Below are 20246 nucleotides of genomic sequence, written 5' to 3'. Positions count from 1 at the left end.
TTTGAAGTAGCGCATCTCTAGCCCCCCCCACCCCCCCCCCCCCCACCCCCATCTTCTCCTTTAATTGCAATAGTTTGCAGCAGCACCATGTTGATGTAGCTTCCACCCTCTTGTTATGACATTTGTTCGATAGTCCATGCAGTTACAAACTTTCCCAGGGAGGACGTGAAATTGATCGGAGGTAGAAGCGGGGCTGGGTGTGCTTCTGCGGCGCCGTCGCCATGTGGCCGCACCGTTTCCCCGGCTCCTTTGGTGAAGTTTGAGGGGAAAACCGGTGATTTTCATATCTACTAATGAGGCTGTTTGCTCCAATTTGAGGTGTTTCGGATTCCCGACTTCCAGCGGGTTCTTTGCAATTGAAGCTTAACTCGCTTCTGAGCTTCACAACTGCTACACAATAGTGAGTTTGACAGCAAAAGCAAATTAACCTTGGCAGCACACCTTTGATATCTTATTGGCAGGCTGCACTGGGTAATTGCTTGCTTAGGTTTGCCACAAGGACGCTGCCCTGTGTGTGTGTGTGTGGGTGTAGCATGCGTATGTTCACACGTACAGTACATTGTTGTGTACATCCTAATCCATCACTTAAAATGTCAGCTCTCACCTCACTCGGGGTCGGTGGAGTTGATTAGAGGTCCACGGATTTGTCTTTTACTTTGAGGATTTTCCAACTCAAGGTTGATGTCAGCCACACTTTCCCATTCCATAGCATCACGTTTGGATTGTATAACTCACTGTATGCAGGGTGGGGCGTATTGGTCCATGCATTTTTTTTTTTTTTTTTTTTAATGCTCCGGCTTTCGTTGCTGCATTTCCCTGCAGGAATTCCTATATTTTCAGGGATAATTTATGTTCATTAGCTCATTAGTAGCCAAAGGCACGCTGACCTAAATAGAGTCGACGGACGTGAAAGCCGGAGCTGAGCAATGGCCACCCATGAGGACCAGAGGTCAGACCGAAGTAGGTCGCGCTGTCATGATGGAGAGAAGAACGAGGTCGGGCAGCGAAAAGGAAGGTCAAACAATAAGGTAGACCACAGATGAGGAGACGCGACCCCGGCCGGCCTTCGGCCCGTCACTTCATTCAGAGGCAGAGGACGGACTGACCTCGGGAGAAGACGAGCGCAGGATGGCGAGGGAGGGACGAGACTGCAGGCTACCGTCTCCTCTCCCTTCCCCTCCCCGTCTCCCTCTGGGCTTCCGATCTCCTCTCGCAGCGGAAGAGTCGGGTGTTGCAAGAATTTCACCGTTTGTGGAGAAAAAGGATCCGTCTCCCTTCGTGTTCGACATCAGTTCAATGAAAGTACATTTGACTCTGCAGCTCCAAAAGGAATGTATTTGAAACATTTATTCACACTCTTGTATCCTATCAAATAGATCCAGATTGCAAATTCAGGCTGAACTTGGTTCAAACATGATGTCATTCTTAAACTCTTTTCTACTTGTCCATCATGGTCAAATATGCTATTTTACACAAACAATTATGTTTTAATGGTGCTGAACTATAAGAGGTGTAATGCTACTAAGTTTGAATGATTCCTGACAACGGTGCCACTGAATATATTTTTTTTTTTTTAACTCTTTTCTGAAACGCTGCTCATCATGTGCACCAGGGTCATAGTATAGAGTTTGCAAGTAGATGGACAATAACAACAATGACAGTCACCAGTGATGCCAATCCAAGTCCATACGAACGTCTGTGTCCTCGCCGCTGTTAACGTTCATAGCCTACTGTTCTCCGCACACTTGTGTGTGGATTTATGACAAAAACAACTAATAGTGCCAACTCGTGGCCTGGCACGCTAACCACATAGTTTTATGCATTTTGGACATTTGATTGTAAACGGACATCGTTTTCGTCAAAACGCAAAACTTTTCTGAAGCAAACGCGTACAGTGGGAACACCAGATTCATAGCAAACGGTTCATGAATTATTCTGAGCCATACTTCAATGTTTTTCGCATGAGTTTGGTACTGTCAAACTTTCCACCTGAGAGCGTCAAGTGTCATCACATTTGAGTAAAAACAGGAAAAAAAAACAAGACAGGAAGTTATGACTTCAGTTTTTAAAATATTAGCTTGGTTAAGTCTTGTTTATATTTATAGTATGGTTATTTTTTTTTTACTATTATTTGGTTGGGGGAACAACACTTAATTACCAATGAAAGGCAGTAAAATATGTTAGAACATCAACAATTTTATTATTCAGCAAATAATAAAAGCGCCATAAAAGCGCAACCGAGTGGATAGAGGTACAGTCATTAATATATTTATAGCCAGTTCTAATAATGGTGATTATTCTTGGCTTCATAGCAATAGTGTGAAATGGTCATAATGTTCCATCTTATAGTCTTGGACATATTTCTCCACAGCTCCCATTTGTAGAAAAAAAAATACAATTTCGCCATTACGTAATTTATTAAGTAGCTTATCTATAAAGACCTTTTTTTTTTTTTTTATATATCATTCACACTGTAATGTCAAGGCAAATAATTCTCCTCCTGCCGCAGAAAACGCCATTCATTTCCTGTTCAGGGCCGTTTCTCTTGAAGAGACCCTGAGATCTCATTATGTTAGAGTGGCGGGTTTGAATTAATACTCCTTCTTTCGTGTAAGGGAGAAGAAAAGAAAAAAAATCTCTAACTGTACTGTAATCAGCACTTTTTTTTTTTCTTTTCCTATTTGCTTTCACCTGAAATTACGCAGGAGCTGCATGTCTTGGACCAAAGTGAGCGCTCCACCTGGGCTGGAGACGACACATGCAAAATGTGAAACAAAGGATGTTATTTTCCTTAGATCCAAGAAGGAGAAGAAGAAAAAAAGCGCTTTTTGAAAACAAAACAAAACGGAAGCCTTCCTCTTCCTGTTTTGCAGTGGACCACCTCTTCATAAGGGCTGTTAAAGGTGTTTTAGATCAAAGTCAAAGGCGAATAAAGACCTCGGCGCCGCACTTTACTTCAATTTCCCCCACCTTAGCGGAGCATTGTGATTCGGCTGTTGAAGTGAATAAGGGATGGCTCTTTGTGGCGCTTCACACAGCAATGCATTCCTCCTTGACCCGCTCTATCTCCTCCTTCCCTCCATCGTTTTCCTCTCTTCTCGTCTGATCTCTGTGTCCGCCGCGCCGTTTCCTTTCCTCCCTCCTGTTGGAAATGAGCTCACAAACAGACGGCGGGTTTGAAGATGGTTCGCTTCAACTCTCCGAACACTTGTTTTTTTTTTGTTGGTTTTTTTTTTGTTGGTTTTTTTTTTTCCCCTCCGCTGTCACCCTCCTTTTTGCTCTTTGGGCTCTTATAAGCTTTGGCAGAAGCTTTTCATTAAAACGCTCTGTGATTATTTTTAATAATAAAGTGCATCAGATGAAGTGTGCCTTCACTTCTAATGACACTCAGTCCCGAATCTCCAAGACTCTGTGGAATATAAAACAGCTTTTCTAACTTCTTACTTTACAGACAGTTTAGCACTTAATCCTGTTTCTACTCGAAACTCTTGCATTTCACGTGTTCGTAACAATGTATAGAGCAAATTTGGAAAACTTTATCCCAGATCATTCAGTTCAAAAGCAGGACTTCAGAGAGTTTCTGTATGTACAGCACATACAATATACTGTACAATATGTACAGTATATTGCAGGCTACAAGTCATACTTATAGCTCGCTCTACCTTTTTATATAAAGAAAGTAGTTGTCTATTGAAATATTCTGTTTATGCAATTTAGGACCACCAGATGTCACTGTATAACAACCGAATTCTGCTACAGTACCAGAGGGGGAAAAAACATCGCTGCTTTATTATGCCAGAATATGAACTAAAAATGATCATGCATACATCATAAAATAGTAACGAACCATCAGAAAGAGTTAATGAATTAAAGTTTTATACACCTTTAGTGGGAGAAAGTTGCAAATTGCTTTAAAGTACGGTCCGACCGATATTGAGTTTTTTAGGGGGGCGATTCCAATATTAAGGAAGAAAAACTTCCAATAACCAAGATATTGGCTTGTCAAATTTTAAGTGTGGAATCAACGTCAATCGTCCAACTTAGATGTGATCAGATAAGAATGGTAGAAAACGTGACATGCAAAAAACAAAGAAATTGCCGTTGCTTCTGGAACATCACCTGCTGGACGAGGATTTGTGACGGTGCAGTTACGTCTGAATGTGAATATAATAAATGAGTCTTATACACCAGTGCTACAGTTCCCTCTTCGTGACGCAGTTTGCACGTTTTAACCGAACAGTTACAAACTCACTAAACTCCTATTTTCCTCTTTGGATACCTTGATCTTGGTTTTGACTCGGTCTCGGCCCCTTAAAGTCTTGTCTTGTCTAATTCAGGCCACATATTTCATGAAAGTTAACATGGTGCATTACTTTGTGCCGTGAGGTGGCGATGTTATTCTGCAGCAACGTGGGTGAAAGACGTGATTAGGGAGGAAAGCAAGTGGAACTAAATCACCCTCGAAAAATGCCAAACTAAGTGCGATCAAAAAGGATAATCGGTTGACTCTGGGTGGTATTTTTTGTTTGTTTTTTTAATTAAATCAACACCATATTTGGGGGGAAATGGTCCTTTCAGATGTGAGAATCTTCTGATTTTCTTCCTTTTACTTCGGGATTGATAATGATTATTAGGGGGGTTTTTTGGACAGGAAAACAAACCAACTGATAATTCTGTCTTTTTAAATAGTTTACATCCTTAACAAATGTTCAGGAGGGAAAAAAAAAAAGGAACTAATGATTAAGAGATAAATGGACAATGTGAATAATTGTGGGTTGAACGCGCTTCCAACTGCTGTTTGGCTGGCAGCTGCACTGCGGCTCATAAAAAGCAGAGCCCCCCCCCACTTGAAAAAAAAAAAAATCGTACAATAAACTTTGACCTTTCTCTCTGTTTGATGTCAGCCTCCTCCTCGTCTTCTACCTCTGCATGCCTCTCATCTTCCACCTTCCCCTCCTGCCAGGAGCTGCTAGCTCTATAGATGGATGCGCCTGAACATCCAGCTCTGCTTTCATGACGCTCCCCTCCACTACCACCACCTCCACGTTTCCTCCCCGCCTGGCACAGCACCAGCCCACATCTGCAATCCTAATCTATAATTCTGTTTAATTAATGACCATTACAGCAGCAGCAGCAGTTGCATATACCCCCCCCCCCCCCCCCACTCCCCTCCTCCTTCTGCCCCATCTGAGCGGGAGTTACAGCTCGCTCGATGTCTCTGATGGGGGGGAAAAAGGCAGCAGGAAGCTGATTTACAGTGCCACAATGCTGTCATTACCTTTTTCCCTCTATTCTTTTTTTTTTTCAGGAATTGTTCGAGAGTCAAAAGATAAACTTGTGTGCTCAGATTTTGACAGCTTCTCCTCGAGGTGTACTCAAGCCTCTTTTTTATTTATTTTTTTTTCCTTTTTAACATTTGAATAGCAATCAAAGCCCAGCATTTCCTTCCTGAGGACTGCTTTTCCCAGGCAGCCCGCGGCTTGTCACACAACCTGTCAGTGCAGCTGCTCCCAAAGGCCATGCCAGGAATGTACATCAGCCGACGCCGCTGACGCTTTCTGTTGGAGGGAGACTAAGAGCTTGGTAGATTTGTGGAGAGAGCCTGATGCTTTTCATGCCCCTCTGATGTGTAACGCGACTGACCTTGCTTGAAAACCCTCTATATTCCAAGGCTTTTATTTTATTTTTTTTTGATATCCCATTTCTCCTGGCTCTTCTAAGTCGCATCACTCTCCCATTTCCTTTCTCCTGTAGCCTTAAAGATCCCTGCAGATCTTTCAGTTTTAGACCCGGAGGTCTAAAAATGAGAAGCTGACTCATTATCTAGTTATTTCACAGCCCCCACCCCCCATTGGGCCTTCCAGGGATTCTGCACTTTCTGAAAAGTGCTAAGACGCCTTAAATGTAGATTTGATGTTCGGAGATTGGAGATATTCCAGAATGGAAGAATTTGTGTGGGGCGAGGATTTCATTTGGAGGCCTTGAAGTTGAAATCTTTTCTAAAACCAACATCAACAGCCAAGAACCAAACCCTTTACCTACGCTTACATCCCACAGTTTTTTATTTAGATTAAAGGTTTCCAAGCCAAGCAACACACTCTCAATGTGTTTCCTCATCACCTCTGTTCGCGTGGTACTCTTTTCGTTCGCCACATCATTAAGATCGATACGCCGGGCACTGAAAGGAACGTTCCATGTAGAATGGACTGTATTCAATATTGGGATTGACACGTTTAAGTAAACACAGTCGGTAACCAAGTTGTAACTTCAACCCAGCTGAAAAACTCAAACCAAATCAGAGGCCAGCCTCAAAAATGGCCCTGAAGTCACCAGGTTGGAACGAGACGAAATGTTGCTGGAAAGAAGTCAAACTTTGTTGAACCCAGTATCCACACTGAATCAGTGAGGTTCCAATCTGGAAGAGAAAAAAAATAAAACGTTTAATGAAAGCTACCTAAATCCAGCCCCGGGGGCATTTCAAAATCTGTCGAAAGTGGCCAGTAAATATACATTCTAGAAGAACTATTCTTCAATGTTTCTGTGATAAAGGACCAGTCTTACTATTGGTTTAAAATTAAAAACCCAACATGCTATACATGGACCAACACCCAGTTACAGAGTAGTCAGCTCTTTGGAAATCATTACAAAGTTTAAAAAGAATAAGCTTAATCCAGTTTAGTTCTACCATAAACATTGTACTACCAGTCTAAAATGCGTTCATCAGGCCAGTTACCAACAGGCTGAAATGAGAGCGAATACGTAGAAGTGTGAAGAAACACTTTACGCTGTTCGTCACATTCTCACACGCCAGTGGGGGCAGCTGCCATGCCGAGGTACTCAGTCCTTCCGTTTGGGAGCAATCGGGGGTTCAGTGTCTTGCTCAAGGACACCTTGGCGTGAGGACATGGTGATGAGGGGAATCGAACCCGCAGCCTTCCATTTGAGAGACGACCAGTCTGCAGTCCCAGTCTGAAACGAACCATGAATCTTGTGTACCAGTTGTATTTTTTTTTTTTTTTTTATGTTTCTCCCTTTTCTAGTATTTTATGTGCTACAGAATTGGCCAACAGCTATTCATCGTTCAGTTTTATGTCCTTTTGTAACCTTGTGTTTTTTTCCTCTCCTCTGCTCTTATCCAGAGGCCACAACCAGAGAATGGAGTTCCTGGGAGACTCCATCATGCAGCTCGTAGCCACCGAGTATCTCTTCATCCACTTCCCTGACCACCACGAAGGACATTTAACAGTAAGAGCAACAAACTTAAAGCACACGGCGTCACTGGCGGGGTCGTCTCCTCGTCCGTATCTGCGTCGTAGCACCTGTGACGAGTCTCCGTCTGCGGTTTCCACTTAGCCGCCTTCATCCTTTTCTTTTACCCGACTTCACCCGTAGGGAACCTATAGCTGTGTGGGGGGTGAGATTTTTTGTTTGGGTTTGTTTGTTTGTTTTTCTTTGTATTTTCTGTAAATCTGGCAGTGCCAGGCAGGTTTTCACCCTCGCTCCCCCGCCGCGCTGCGCCTGTATGTTGACTGTACTCCTCGCGATGGGTATTGTCATGAGACAAAATTGTTCAGTGGTTTTCAATAACACATCTTTGTCGGCACTTTTTCTTTTTTCTTTTTTTTTTCTTTTTTTGCAGAAGCTGTCAGGTGTCTGGAAAATGAAATGTATGTGTGTGTGTGTGCGTGTGCAAGAACTTGCATGGCTTGTAATGCAGGTACAAAGCAAATGATCGCACTTTGAAAGTCCATTTTCTGACAGCGTCAAACGGAATTACGACTTGGCTCTTTTCATCCCGGGCGTCAGCACTTCTCCTCAGAAGACTTGACTGCTCCAGGCTGGAGGGATTGAACCGGTCTGAAGCTGAATAAGAACCTCTGCAGTTAGACATTTATTTATGGATATTTCGAGTGAGACGCCGAGCCGTGACGTCAGTTTTTCTCCTACTTCTTCTTTTTCGATGAGAGACTGAAAGCTCCCAGCAATGCCCAGGAGTCGAGATGGGGGCACATCTGAAATGGATTTGAAATCTACAGTGGGGAGGGTTGGGTAGATATGGGGGGGGGGGGGTTTGCCTATTCAACTAGTGTGTGCATTTGTGCAGCTCCAATTGTGATTGCATGTGTAGTACTACTGTTAAAGGAGGACATATCACAGCAAGACACATCCAGACCATCATATTTCATTCCATTTGCTGTTTTTTTTTTCCCTTTTTTTTTTTTCCTCCATCTTGTAGCTATATTTAACGTGTTTGTGTTTTTCCTTTTAGAGACTTAAATGTACTTCAAACCGGTCTAACATGTTGTCATCCTCTCGGCTCAGAGTCACAATGTAATATTTAACAGACCCAACGTGCAATCTCCCTGAAACATTTCTGTCTTTGATGAATTATTCTAACCGCCGTCCCCCTTTTCTTTTCTGTTCTTTCTTTCTTTTTTTTTTTCCCTTTCTCTGTAACTCTACGTCCTTTGCCGAGGGTTTACGCAACGGCTTGTTCGCACCTCGAGTCTTACCCAAATCCTCTCTCCATCTTCTACACTGCTGTACGTGGATGGAGGTTATGTCGTTAGAAGTTGCGTTTTCAGCGGCTCCAAAAAGTAAACCCCAAAGGTGCCGCTAAAGTTTTCTGGTTTCACTTGAAGAAACGTCGTCGTGTGAGCAGAGGCCCCCGAGACTGTTGAAGTCAGCAAGAACGTTAGTTTCTGGTACATTCCTCACTTCATGAGGAACTCGTCCTCTTATGAGGGAACGGGTGAATAATGTTTAGTTCTAGCAATTAAATGGACTACAGATGAAATGTCATCATACATAAACCATACAGACATTAAATCCCTCCCCTCCTTTAAACCAAAATTCGTTTGGCTTAAATGTGAAGTCATATCATTTATTTAGTACAATATTTAGCTATATTCGCCATCTGTGCGAAACATTTTTACATTAATATTCAACCCAAAAAATCCAGAGTATGAAAAAAAAATAGAACCATTTATGCAAATATGTCAAAAAGCTATTGTGAATGCATTGTTACATGTAATTCTAAAATAACTTATCCTCACACCATGTTTTAATCGTTTTATACTTTCAGATTTATCATAAATAAACTGAAAAAGTCCAAGCCTTTTATTTTTTTGTATTAATTTTAGCTTTGTAAAGGCTTTTAAAAAAAAACAAAAAAAAATCAAGCATCGTATGAGTTTTTTTTTTGTTTGTTTTTTTAAATCCTCAAAAACGAAGATCATCTATAACCAGGATTGTTTAAAAATGTATCAGCTAATGTATTGAGATTTGTCTCTATTGCTCACTGACCAAATCAAGAACCACTGCAGCTCTGCGCTTTCCGAGATTAATTTTCTGCCTCTCCTTGTTCGCAGCTCCTGCGGAGCTCCTTGGTGAACAACCGCACGCAGGCCAAGGTGGCGGAGGAGCTGGGCATGCAGGAGTTCGCCATCACCAACGACAAAACCAAACGGCCCGTGGCGCTGAGGACCAAGACTCTGGCCGACCTGTTGGAGTGTACGGTCGCGTCTTTATCCCTTCGTTATTGTCCAGCGCGGCAGCATGTTTCTGGGCTGTGGAGAATCTGAGGCTGGTTTTAAAGAGGTCCAGCGGTACAAAGAGTCTGGGTTTGTTGAGTTCAGGTGTTTTTTGTTTTTTTTTCAGGAGTCTTGTTCAAGAGGCTGCTTCTTAAAATCATAAAATCGTGTTTCTTCTTTATAAAGAACCCGGGTTCTTTTTTTAATCCTATGAAATTTGGGTCTGTGTTCATTTATAATCCAGTTTTAGCTCAGACGTTAAGTCAACTTTTCACTTTTAACCGTAGTCAAGATTTGTTTCTTTGTCATTCTGCAAAACAAATGAGTAAAACTACAGGCTCAGTTATATTACCTGAGCAAAAAAAACCAAAATCAAACAAATGATCAAATGCCTCATTCTCACCAGTTCAGTTCTTTCTATCACCAAACAAATTGGACTAATTTGAATTCTGAACATGATGTCAAACCGAAAGATTCCTCCCATCTTGAATCAAAGCAACGTTTTATTGAAAGAACTTTGATCATCCTGTAAAGTTTTAAAGAGTCCAGGTCGGGTCTAAATATTCCAGGTGAAGTTTGAAGACTGAGTCTGCTTTGAAGAGTTGTGATTTGAATTTTTTTTTTTTTTTTTTTTTTTACTCTGCTTTTTTCATCAAGACATGGCAGAAGTTTGACATCGTAACTTTTTTTCCGTGATTGCTGCCAAAAGGATTATTAAGATGGGCGTCAATCCATCCATTTATACATTTACTTTAGTTTATTTATTTCATTCATTGTAAAAATAAGTAACATTAATAATTATAATAATAAAACACAGAACAAAAGGTTTCAAATTCTTGAGTGAAAAGGAGCATAAATAAGATTAAACTATGCCTAGTTTTTAGTGCTGTAAAAAAAAAAAATGTATTCTTGATACCAGTCTCAATACCAAGCCTGCTCTCAAGTACTACCTATACCTACTTTATATAGATTATAGAAACGCACGTGCCTTTGAATTATAAAAGAGGCTAAAATCCTCACACATGCATTAGGTGAGCACACAGGAAGGCTTGATGTCACAGTCAGCTGTTTGTGCAGCACCACCCGAATCTACTCGGCAGTCGGCAGGTGGTCATAATGTTCTGGCTGTGCACGCCTGCCATCATTACGACCGCGGCGGCGCACGCGAGCAGGGAAATGTGGCGCGGGACCGCCCGTCTGCCGCCACTCGTCATCCGTCTTTATATATAGCCCAACTCCCCGGTAGATTAGCGCCCATCTCACCTCTGTTTACACCCCGAGTGTTTTGTTTGCTCGTAACGATTAGCTCGGTAGAAACAATAAAATCAGGAATAGCGTGGGACCACCTGTTCTTGGTAATTTAGTCACATTTGACTTCAAACTGTGAACCGTGTGGGGGCGGCGGCACCGAGGACCGGAGTCTACCAGCCATTTGAGGCGTAAACATCTGCGCTATCATCACCGCCACGGCAGGTTTAGTGCCTCGGCTTCTTCTCGCCGTTCTGTCAGATACCCTCGGCAGCACCCGTGGGTGAGACGCCTGTCAGGGATCATCTCGTGGTACTTACCTCTTTGCCGGTGGGTCCTGTCGGGGGGCCCGCTTCCTCTGACATGTGAAAAACGAAATCCAGCCGACTTCATCTCTGTCAGGAACCACACATAACATGACGGGAATCCATTCTAAAAGGGTTTTTTTTTTTTCTTCTCTTTCCCCTTGTCTTCTTTGACAACGGGTCAGAGTTACTAAATATATGAGAGCGCGTGTTAGCTCGCTGCAAACACGCCGCCACATCGCGAGTAATTACATCAGAAGATAGTTGTAGTACATTCAGGTTCATTCATAAATTGTGTCTCTATTGTGTGCAGTATTTCTCCCCGCTGACGGGTTTATATTTCAGCTGTAAAATGTCAATCTCTGCGGACGCCGCGGTAACGGCTCTCACACTACAATCAGTATCCTCAAGGTGCAAGAAAAAGTACTCATTTATTTTGCGTATTTATAGAATCGCGTAGCATTTAAGCCGCAATAAAGCGATAATAAATCTTTGTTCCGAGTTAATTAAATTACCGAAAATTTGGTCATTAGACTCTTAACACTTAAATTTGAATGATTAAATAAATCCGCAAGTATAAAAAGAAATTAGCTCTCAATGTGGTGAATTATTCAGCTTTCCTGTCTGACTTTAAGGCGGCGGCGGCGGCCTGTCTGCTACAAACACTTAAACCAAAAGTGGAAGCTCAGACTCTAATATGTAACAAACTCAGTTGCTAATCTGTATTCTTTAATTTGGTGCGCACAAAGACAGAAATCATCAGTAATTAGTCGGTTAAATGATTAAACTTTTGCCTGCCGGCTAGTCAGATATATTAGTCGTTTAAACCAATTGGGTTTTTTTTTTTTTTTTTTAATTCATGTACAAAACTTATTCTGGTTACATTAGGGAGACTGAGCTGCAGATTTGAATTGGATGTGTTCGTGTTGTAAAACCATCAACTAGCTAACTTTATCCTGCCAAGCTTGTAGACGGCATGGCTAAAATGTTAGTATTAGAAAATCATCTCTCCAGTCAGAATTCTGTATTCCGTCAACGTTTTCAAGTGAAAACAGAAAACTTTTGTTGCTTCCAAGGCGGGAACCTTTCAAGAATGTTCCAATTCTGCCTCTGTGGAAATGGCGTAAAACACAGAGACATGCTCCAGTCGGAAACCAGCAAAAATGATAAAATCTTATATATTTTGATGATGATCAAAAGTCAAGTTCTTGTTCTGATTTTTAATTAGACATCCTGATAAAGGGACGGTATTTAATATTCGGCCATAATGTACTGAATGAAATTTTTAAAAATGACAATTTCAGGCGAGACGACCAACAAATAACTCTGAAGAGTAAATCTGAAGTTACCACTTAACCAGCGAGCCAGTCTATTGTTGTAATACCACATTGTGCCACATGTGGGTGCAGTGAGTCACTTTGCTCTTCTTAACTGAGCAGAAGAAGCAGCTGATAGTGGTCAATAAAAGAAATTAATTTAATGATGAAGTAATAATACAACAAAAGATTTAAAGCTGGGGGCACTGTGCAAAAGTTTTAATACTGAATATATATATATTTTTTTTTTTTTAAGAAAATGCCATAAAATGATGCTTATAGGCAGTGTAAGCTATATTTAATGTTTTTCTTAATTTCCTCCTGAAAATGAACTGAAACAGTTTGAAATATATATCTGCCAAGCTCAAGGTGACTCAGGTTTTCTTATTTAGTGCCACTGCTCTAATTTTACATCCACACTGTAAAGTCAAAATCAGGGAGCTTATGTGTTTTATCAGCAGAACTTGTGTTCATTCCCACCAAATGAACACAGGCCAAGTCGAGCTAATGAGTGTTATGGAGGGCTCGTGTGTCTTGGCGGAGGAAGAAATCCTCTCGCATTCAGAGAATATACGGGAAAAACAAAGAAGTAATCTTGAAGAAGAAAAAAAAAAGAAGTAGTAATGTGTTTGAGGTCAGCGTTCAGAGCTGGGTCTTAATGCATGAATCACAAAGCAACAGAGCTTCATTTCATTTGCCTTTCAAATGAAGCCTCAAAGTTTAGGCCAGAGCAGAGTTGATGACACAGGAAAGGGACGCTGGAAATGAGTGCAGCTCTTCTTTATATGAGCGGCCGTGCCCCGCAGCTACGGCGCGGCCCCCACTGGCCCTGCTGAAATATTTCCTATTATTCCCTCCCCGTGTCTCTCTGTCTTAGTCGCACAGATGAGTGAGTGTGGTGGCAGCTAATGGAAAATGGGGAGGGGGGATGAAGAAAGAACAGAAAAAAAAACAAAGATGAAGCTGACACCCGCATTTTCGTTCTCGGTTCAGTTATACCGTCAGTTCAGCTTGACATCCACTTTTATCTTATATATGGCGTCGATGTTTGCGTGAACTCTGCATGGCCCTCCGCGCGCCCATTTCCTGTCTGATGGGGGGGGGGGAAGCAGTCGGCCATCTTTTCCAATTGTTTACATTAACATCGGGACCCCCTGCAGCTGAGGTCCATCGTCCCCTGGACGTCTATTAACGTTTCACACCGAGGAGACTGGGGAGCTTTGGAACAGTTTGGACAATTCTGTCATAATCGCTCACTTTGTTTTAAGCAGAATCCTTCAGAATAAGATGCAAGTCAGATACACGAGTGCTGATAAATAGCTGATGTCTGAACACTGCAAAACAAACGTACGGTTTAGTCTCAAAGATGAGGAGGGACACAATATTGCAAATATATCACAATATCAACGCAATAGATGCACTGAGCTGCTATCAAAGTTTTTTTTTTCCCACTGTGTATTCATGTTCTGCATTTAGCAGTAACAGGACTAATCAGTCCAAAATATACCTTGTTCAAAAATATTTCTTATTGAAAACAATGCAGAGAGGCATGCTGGGAAATACTAGTTCATTGTCATGTAAACAGGGTCTTATCGGTAATCGGACGGGTCTCAGGAGAATACAATCAGCCGAGAAATACTGTATTCTTCTTAAATGAGGATGTAGCTTTCCATCAGCATTCAGTAAAGTGTCGTGACGATCGTAATTAAAACTAAATATATAAATAAGTCTTCCTACGAGAGACACAAGAAACATGGCAGCGAATTGTTTTTTTAACTACAAAGCTTTAAAAAAAAAAAAAAAAGTACTTGCTTCCTTTAAAATTCAATTTATTTACCCCCTAAAACTGAGACTTCTTTCATGTGTAATAAGAACGACAGAGTTCTGTCGAGAGTAGATCGTGATGTGAAGCGCCCCCCCCCCCCACCGCCGCCGTAAGCCAGCTGCCTCCTTTACTTCCCACTGAACTGCTTCCTTTTCTTTCTCTTTTCGCAGCCTTCATCGCCGCCCTCTACATTGATAAAGACCTGGAGTACGTGCACACCTTCATGAACGTGTGCTTCTTCCCTCGGCTGAAGGTGAGCCTCGTATTGACGGCCATTCACCGGCGTGTGCCTGATCAATGAGCTGCCGAGTCGGGGACCTAAAAGTGAGCGGGAAAAGAGCCGAGGAAGAGGATGGGGGGGGGGGGGGGGGGGGGGAGCTAATAGCCGGGGCCCTAATGGCGCCGGCCATCGATGCAAGGCGTGAAGTGGTACTTTGCTCTTTGAATGCCTCTCACAATGGCGGCTCGGGCTGCTATTTTAGTCGTCTTTAATGGGAATCGCACGTATCGGGTTGTTAATGTCCGTCGTCAGTGCTTTTCCCATTGATCCCAGAAGTGCTCGGACTCTTGATGGCGTTCACTTCTGGAGTGGACAAGTTGAGTGGGCTTCACTCCAAATTCCGCCGGACACGTTTGAGCCTCAAGGAGCAGAAGCCCACATTTAGACAGGAGAACCCCAAGGCTGCCATTTTCCCATTAATACAGCTTCTGTATAAGGGGGGGGGGGGATAGTATATATATATATTTTTATATATATATATATAAATCAAATACACTCTCATTCCTACAAGTGCACACACATCCACGGGCCGGTGTAGCCTCACAGCGCGGCCCTCTCCTCGTGAAGCCGCTGCAGCGGTCTGATATGCCATGCTAATTGCTGTCTTGGTGCGCCTCTCCAGGGAGAATCCCCGGCTCTGGAGGAGCCGAGCTTTGCGTCATGGTCGCTGCAAGAGAGAGAGAGAGAGCAAGAAAGAGAGAGAGCACCTCATTTCCACTTCCAAGAGAAAAAGTTGTGAAACAGCCAGCACGTCTCCTCGCACAGCCCTCTGGAAAACCACGGCGTTGCACACCGCACCGCTTCATCCAATTTGGATGGAAATAGAGAGGGGAAATAAACCAGGGACATAAACGCTTCTTCCCTTATGTCGGCGAATTCTTTTCTAACCCCCCCTCCACCCTGCAACCTCCACCTCACCCCGCCGTGTGATTATTCAGATGCAGGGTGGATCCATCCCCAGCCCAGACTACAGGTGGTCTATATGCTACGCTCTTTTCAAAAACAGCCAAATTTATTTCGGGTAAAGAGTCTGTGAATGCACACACACACACACACACACCCCGGAGAGAGGTGAAAGTGGGAAAAGAGGAGTAAAGCTGGGAAGCAGGAACAGTCGAGAGATGGAGAGCGAAGCGAGATGGAGCGAGGGAAGCGCCAGCAACACAGGCAGAAGCACTCTTTGTAGAAAATTAATAGGAGCAGACAGTTCTGGATTCAAAGTCTGCCTTTTTATGACAAGGCTGCTTCCCTGTTAATGGAAGGGCTTTTAGAAGTCCCCCATGGATAAGAGAAATGTATCAGGGCTGCACACCTGGGAGACTCCCGGGCGCTCTTTATTTCTGGCCGGGGATTGGCTTTTGTCTTAAGTAGCCTGTGATTTGTACTCACCGCGAAGACACAGATGGAGAGCCAGTCAGAGAGCGGCAGCAAATAAGTGAGTCCAAAAGCGAGCGGTAAAAAGCATTGGAGATGGCAGGAATGAAATAAAAGCATGAGCGGCCATAGAAGAGAGGCTAAAACTGCAGCTCTCACTCTTTCTCCTTTTTTTTTTTCTTTCCCTTTCCTCCCTTATTTTATTTCCTCTTTTTGACTCTTTGAAAGAAGTTTGAAGGATTCTGATTGCGTGTGTTGTTTTTTTTTTTTTTTTCTTCTTCTTCTTCTTCCGTGTGTGTTGTAGGAGTTCATTCTGAACCAGGACTGGAACGACCCCAAATCTCAGCTGCAGCAGTGCTGTTTGACCCTGAGGACAGAGGGCAAGGAGCCCGACATCCCACTGTACAAGTAAGACCCTATACAACACCACTATAAGAAGTAAAATCACTTCAACTGCAAAAGAAAAAAGGCACATTTTTTTCCTCACAGGCCTCACTTACTATATATTTTATTGTGTGAAGTATTACACAACTAAACGATGAATGGTTAGTAGTTGAACCAACCTTACAATCCACCATTACCCAGCAGGATTTTTTATAATAACGGGGGGCTTTTGAAACCTACTGCCAGCAGTGACAAACTAATGTATGCTCCAACACAATCCATTTAACTTCAACTTGCTCTGTATATTAATGCTTTGATCTGAATTCAATTAGAGGCTGAAGTCATTTGATTCTATTGGGTTGGAGCCTGCCATGGCTGAGACTTGGTAAAAAGGTAAAGTCGGTAAAAGTGTACTTGCACTTACAGCCAGTTTCGAGTGACCAGCTGTGGAAGGAAGCCTGATTCTGTGGTTTAAAGACCCTGAAGTGAACCCGTGGAGCGAAATCTGTTTACCGACAGAAAGCCAACGCAGAAAATGTGGACAGTTCACACAGAAACCCTGTACTGTCACACCTGGGTTTGCGCGGCAAAAACGCTAACCACCCAATGCTGCTACCGTAGAAGCATCACATAGGCCTCAATTAACCCAACTAATATGTCATTGCATTGGGGGGGGGGGGGTGACCCCAATTCAAGCCAGGAAGACTTGAAAACAGTGATTCACCACGACACCGTGGCCCCATCCCAATTGATGCTGCTGCAAAAACGAGTAAAAATCGTCTGCAAACTGTCATTTCTATGTCCCCAATTTCTTCATTCAGGAAGGTTCTGGCTTCACCTGACCTGTTAGACACACCAGGATCGGGGGTGGGGGGGAGAACAGCATTCATAGAAAAACTCTAATTTCACCACCGAGGCTGTTGTGAACATTGGGAACGATTGTGTGAAGGCCTCTTTTGTGGCGATCAATGAACATGCCCACTGCGACCTGAAGTGAAGGAGCAACTGTCATGCGGTGGGCCGCGCTCATGAGCTGCTTGTTTGCCGCACAGGAAACAGACAAATAGCATTTTCTCCGAGGGGGGGGCGGGGGGGACAAGAACGTGGGGGTCGACTCGGGGTTGAAGCCGCTGTTCGATGAACTCCGCGGTTCAAGCATTTAATCGGCTCCCTCGTCCCCCTTTCCTTTCCTCGCATGTATTTATTTGAATGTCCTCGCCGCTCCCATCTGTTTGTTATTCCATCTCTATGCCCCCACGGATGGTGGATTTAGATTTTTTATTTTTTCTTGCCACGGCGCAGCTCTGAAACCACAATCAACACGAGTCTGAACGTGAGCGACAAACCGATGGAGTTTGTGGGCGACCTGAATTCCAACAGCTTTTCACGCCAGTCTCCACCACGCCCTCCAGTGTATTCCCCGTCTGTGTGGTTTTTTTTGGGTTTTTTTTGATTTCACGTTCCTGTTTGATACATCGACGGTAACAGCCGATGAGATCGGGGCAGTTCTTTAACCTCCTCAAGTGTTGACCTGACCTCCCTGTCGGTCGATAATCCACAATCATGCAAGTTTCATTGCGTTTTTTTTTTTCTTTTCCCGTTGGCGGTAAATGTGCCCGGCATGTCTTAAGGGGCCTCTGTCTGAATTTGTTTACAAGTGTGGAGGGCAGGGTGAGAGAAGAGTGCGAAAGGACGCACAAACCAGGCCAAGGAAAAGGAGTTAATGTACCGAGCTCCCCCTCCCTCCCTCCCCCTCCCTCCCTCCCTCCCTCCCTCCCTCCCTCCTCCTCTTTGCTAAAGCTCCCCTGATGAAACGTCTGGCCGATGATAGATCCACACCGCAACCCCGGCACCATCACTTTCATGTACATCTGGACTGAGCAGCGCTCACCAGGGAGCAGACACGCTCTCACAATGTGCCCAGACCGACCCAGAGTCGCTAAGTAGCTGCTTTTAGCACCGAGCGAAGCCGGTACACAGCCTTCCTCTTCCCCAGCGCTCCGACGACGAAAAGGAATTCACATTTTATTTGTGCCAATATGTACTAAAGTCAAATAGGTTCCAAGTGCATAAAGAGTAAAAATCACAATTAGACTTTTCGGATCGGCTCGAGCTCAAGCAGTGCTAATAATCCTGCGTTTATTTGCCAAATTATTACAAGAGTCTAGTAGTTTTCAAATGCATAAAAGTCACAAATCCAATGAAATTGTAATTATGAACCATTAATAGCTGCTTTTGACTTCACTTGTTTAAGTTTCCAACAGTAGAATAGGAAGCTGAACTCCCAGCTTATCGGGCTCCTCTCTTGTGGAACCGGCACAGAGTTTCAGTTCAGGAGGTTAACACAGCCTCTGCTGTGAAGATCAGGCTTCAAACTTTCCCATTTTCACAAAGTTTTTTCTCCATTTTAAGCACCAGCTGCAGATTTACCTGAAAAGACACTCGCGTGGCCTTTCAGCTGCAGTCGCTTTGTGTGTTTTATCTTTTTCATTGTGTCGTCTTCATTGTTCCTTTTCTAAATGCGTCGTTTTATTTTATTGTTGTTGCAAAGCAACTTTGTGCAAAGGGCTATAGAAGGGAATCTTCTTCTTTTTTTTTTTTTTAAAGCCCCAAAACATTTTCAGAAGTAGATTTGAAGAAACAGGGAGTTAAAAAGGGAAGGTCACATTTTAAATTTCCCTTTTTGTAAGCATGTTCTGTCACCTTGGACCAATTTGTGAGTTATGCTGCTATATGTTTCCACTGATTACATTTCTACTCTCCCCCTGTTCTAAATACAGTTACGTGTCCATCATTTATTTATGAAGATGATGCCTGTATTCACGGAATTCCCAGGAACTCTGGGATCGCTCACAAAATTCGGAACTTGATTTTTCCGCTGCAGTTTTCATGTTCAGCCACTAGTTGGTGCAGCGACACATACATGCAGAGAAACAGTAGGCGTGTAAATGCATATCGCTGTCGTCTTCATCAGAAGCGTCATCTCGTGTCAGCTGGTGTTTCTGATGAACACAGAAGCACGTGGCTGAAACATGTCGAAGGCTTGTTTTAAAAACATACTTGCCTGAAAAGACGAAAGCAAAATACATTTTTAAAAACGAACTAAAGGCTCCTAATAACTTAATTATAGATTTTCTCATTTTAATTTGAGAAAGGTTTTAGCGCTTTCATGGGAGCATTTTAAAACCAATGAGTTTTGTGTCTGCAGCATGCATAATTAAGTTTTTTTTCTTATAATAAAGTTATTTTTTTCTATAAATTTAGACCATTTTAGTTTTCTCATCTAAGAAGAAAACAGTAATTCCCGGCCTTTGTATTCTCCTGAGACTCCCCGATTCCCTCTCAGGTCCGTTTCCTGTCGTTCCAAGTGAAAACTCGTCGTTTTTTGCATTTTTGTTTCAGAACAGTTTCGCTTTCTTTTTTCGTTTCATTCTCGTCTCAACGCCGTTGTCGCGAAAACCACGGCTCTGATCTTGTCCCTCTGGCGGTGAAACCCCGGAAGCAGATGACTTCACAGCATCCCTCACTTCTCCACATTCGCTCGCCGTGTTATTTTAACGCCGCGCCGTAATTCCGAGTGACGCGGCGCTTTTCCTCCCTGTGGAGATTTGGCTAAAGAAAAACAAAAAAAAAAAACAATATGGTGACACAATTCTTGATTGCTCGCGCTCACTTCATGTGTAAGTGAGAGGAGGGGGGAAAATGGTGTGTGTGTGTGTGTGTGTGTGGCGGGGGAAGGGGGTGAATTATTGATAAAGTGTCATGAGTGACCACATTGCATTAAAAATGGATCGGCCCTCCTGAAATAAGTAAATTGTGCGTGAATAATTTAGGTGACTCACAGCCTGGGTTGGAGACGTTTATGCTAATGTTAACATTTCAAGTGACTGTCTCGTACATACGTCCCTGCAGAAATAAAACAAAGTTGACAGCTTGTGAGTGAACGTGCGCGTGTTTTGTTTTTGTTTTTTTCTCTCTCCC

At 43.1% G+C, this 20246-nt stretch overlaps 1 protein-coding gene across 1 annotated transcript in view; it reads left to right on the top strand.

Annotated features, from left to right (window-relative positions):
• drosha (drosha ribonuclease III) overlaps positions 1-20246 on the top strand; it is a 127483-nt gene that overhangs the window by 91397 nt on the left and 15840 nt on the right. Inside the window, exons 26-29 of the mRNA XM_080515355.1 lie at positions 7140-7245; positions 9372-9513; positions 14398-14480; positions 16186-16289. Coding sequence (XP_080371481.1) covers positions 7140-7245; positions 9372-9513; positions 14398-14480; positions 16186-16289 — 435 coding nt within the window. The remainder of the gene's footprint in view (positions 1-7139; positions 7246-9371; positions 9514-14397; positions 14481-16185; positions 16290-20246) is intronic.

Source organism: Blennius ocellaris (assembly GCF_963422515.1).
Source record: "Blennius ocellaris genome assembly, chromosome: 19".
NCBI lineage: Eukaryota > Metazoa > Chordata > Actinopteri > Blenniiformes > Blenniidae > Blennius > Blennius ocellaris.
Note: the sequence above shows the minus strand (reverse complement) of the source record. Positions and strands in the feature narration are given on the sequence as shown.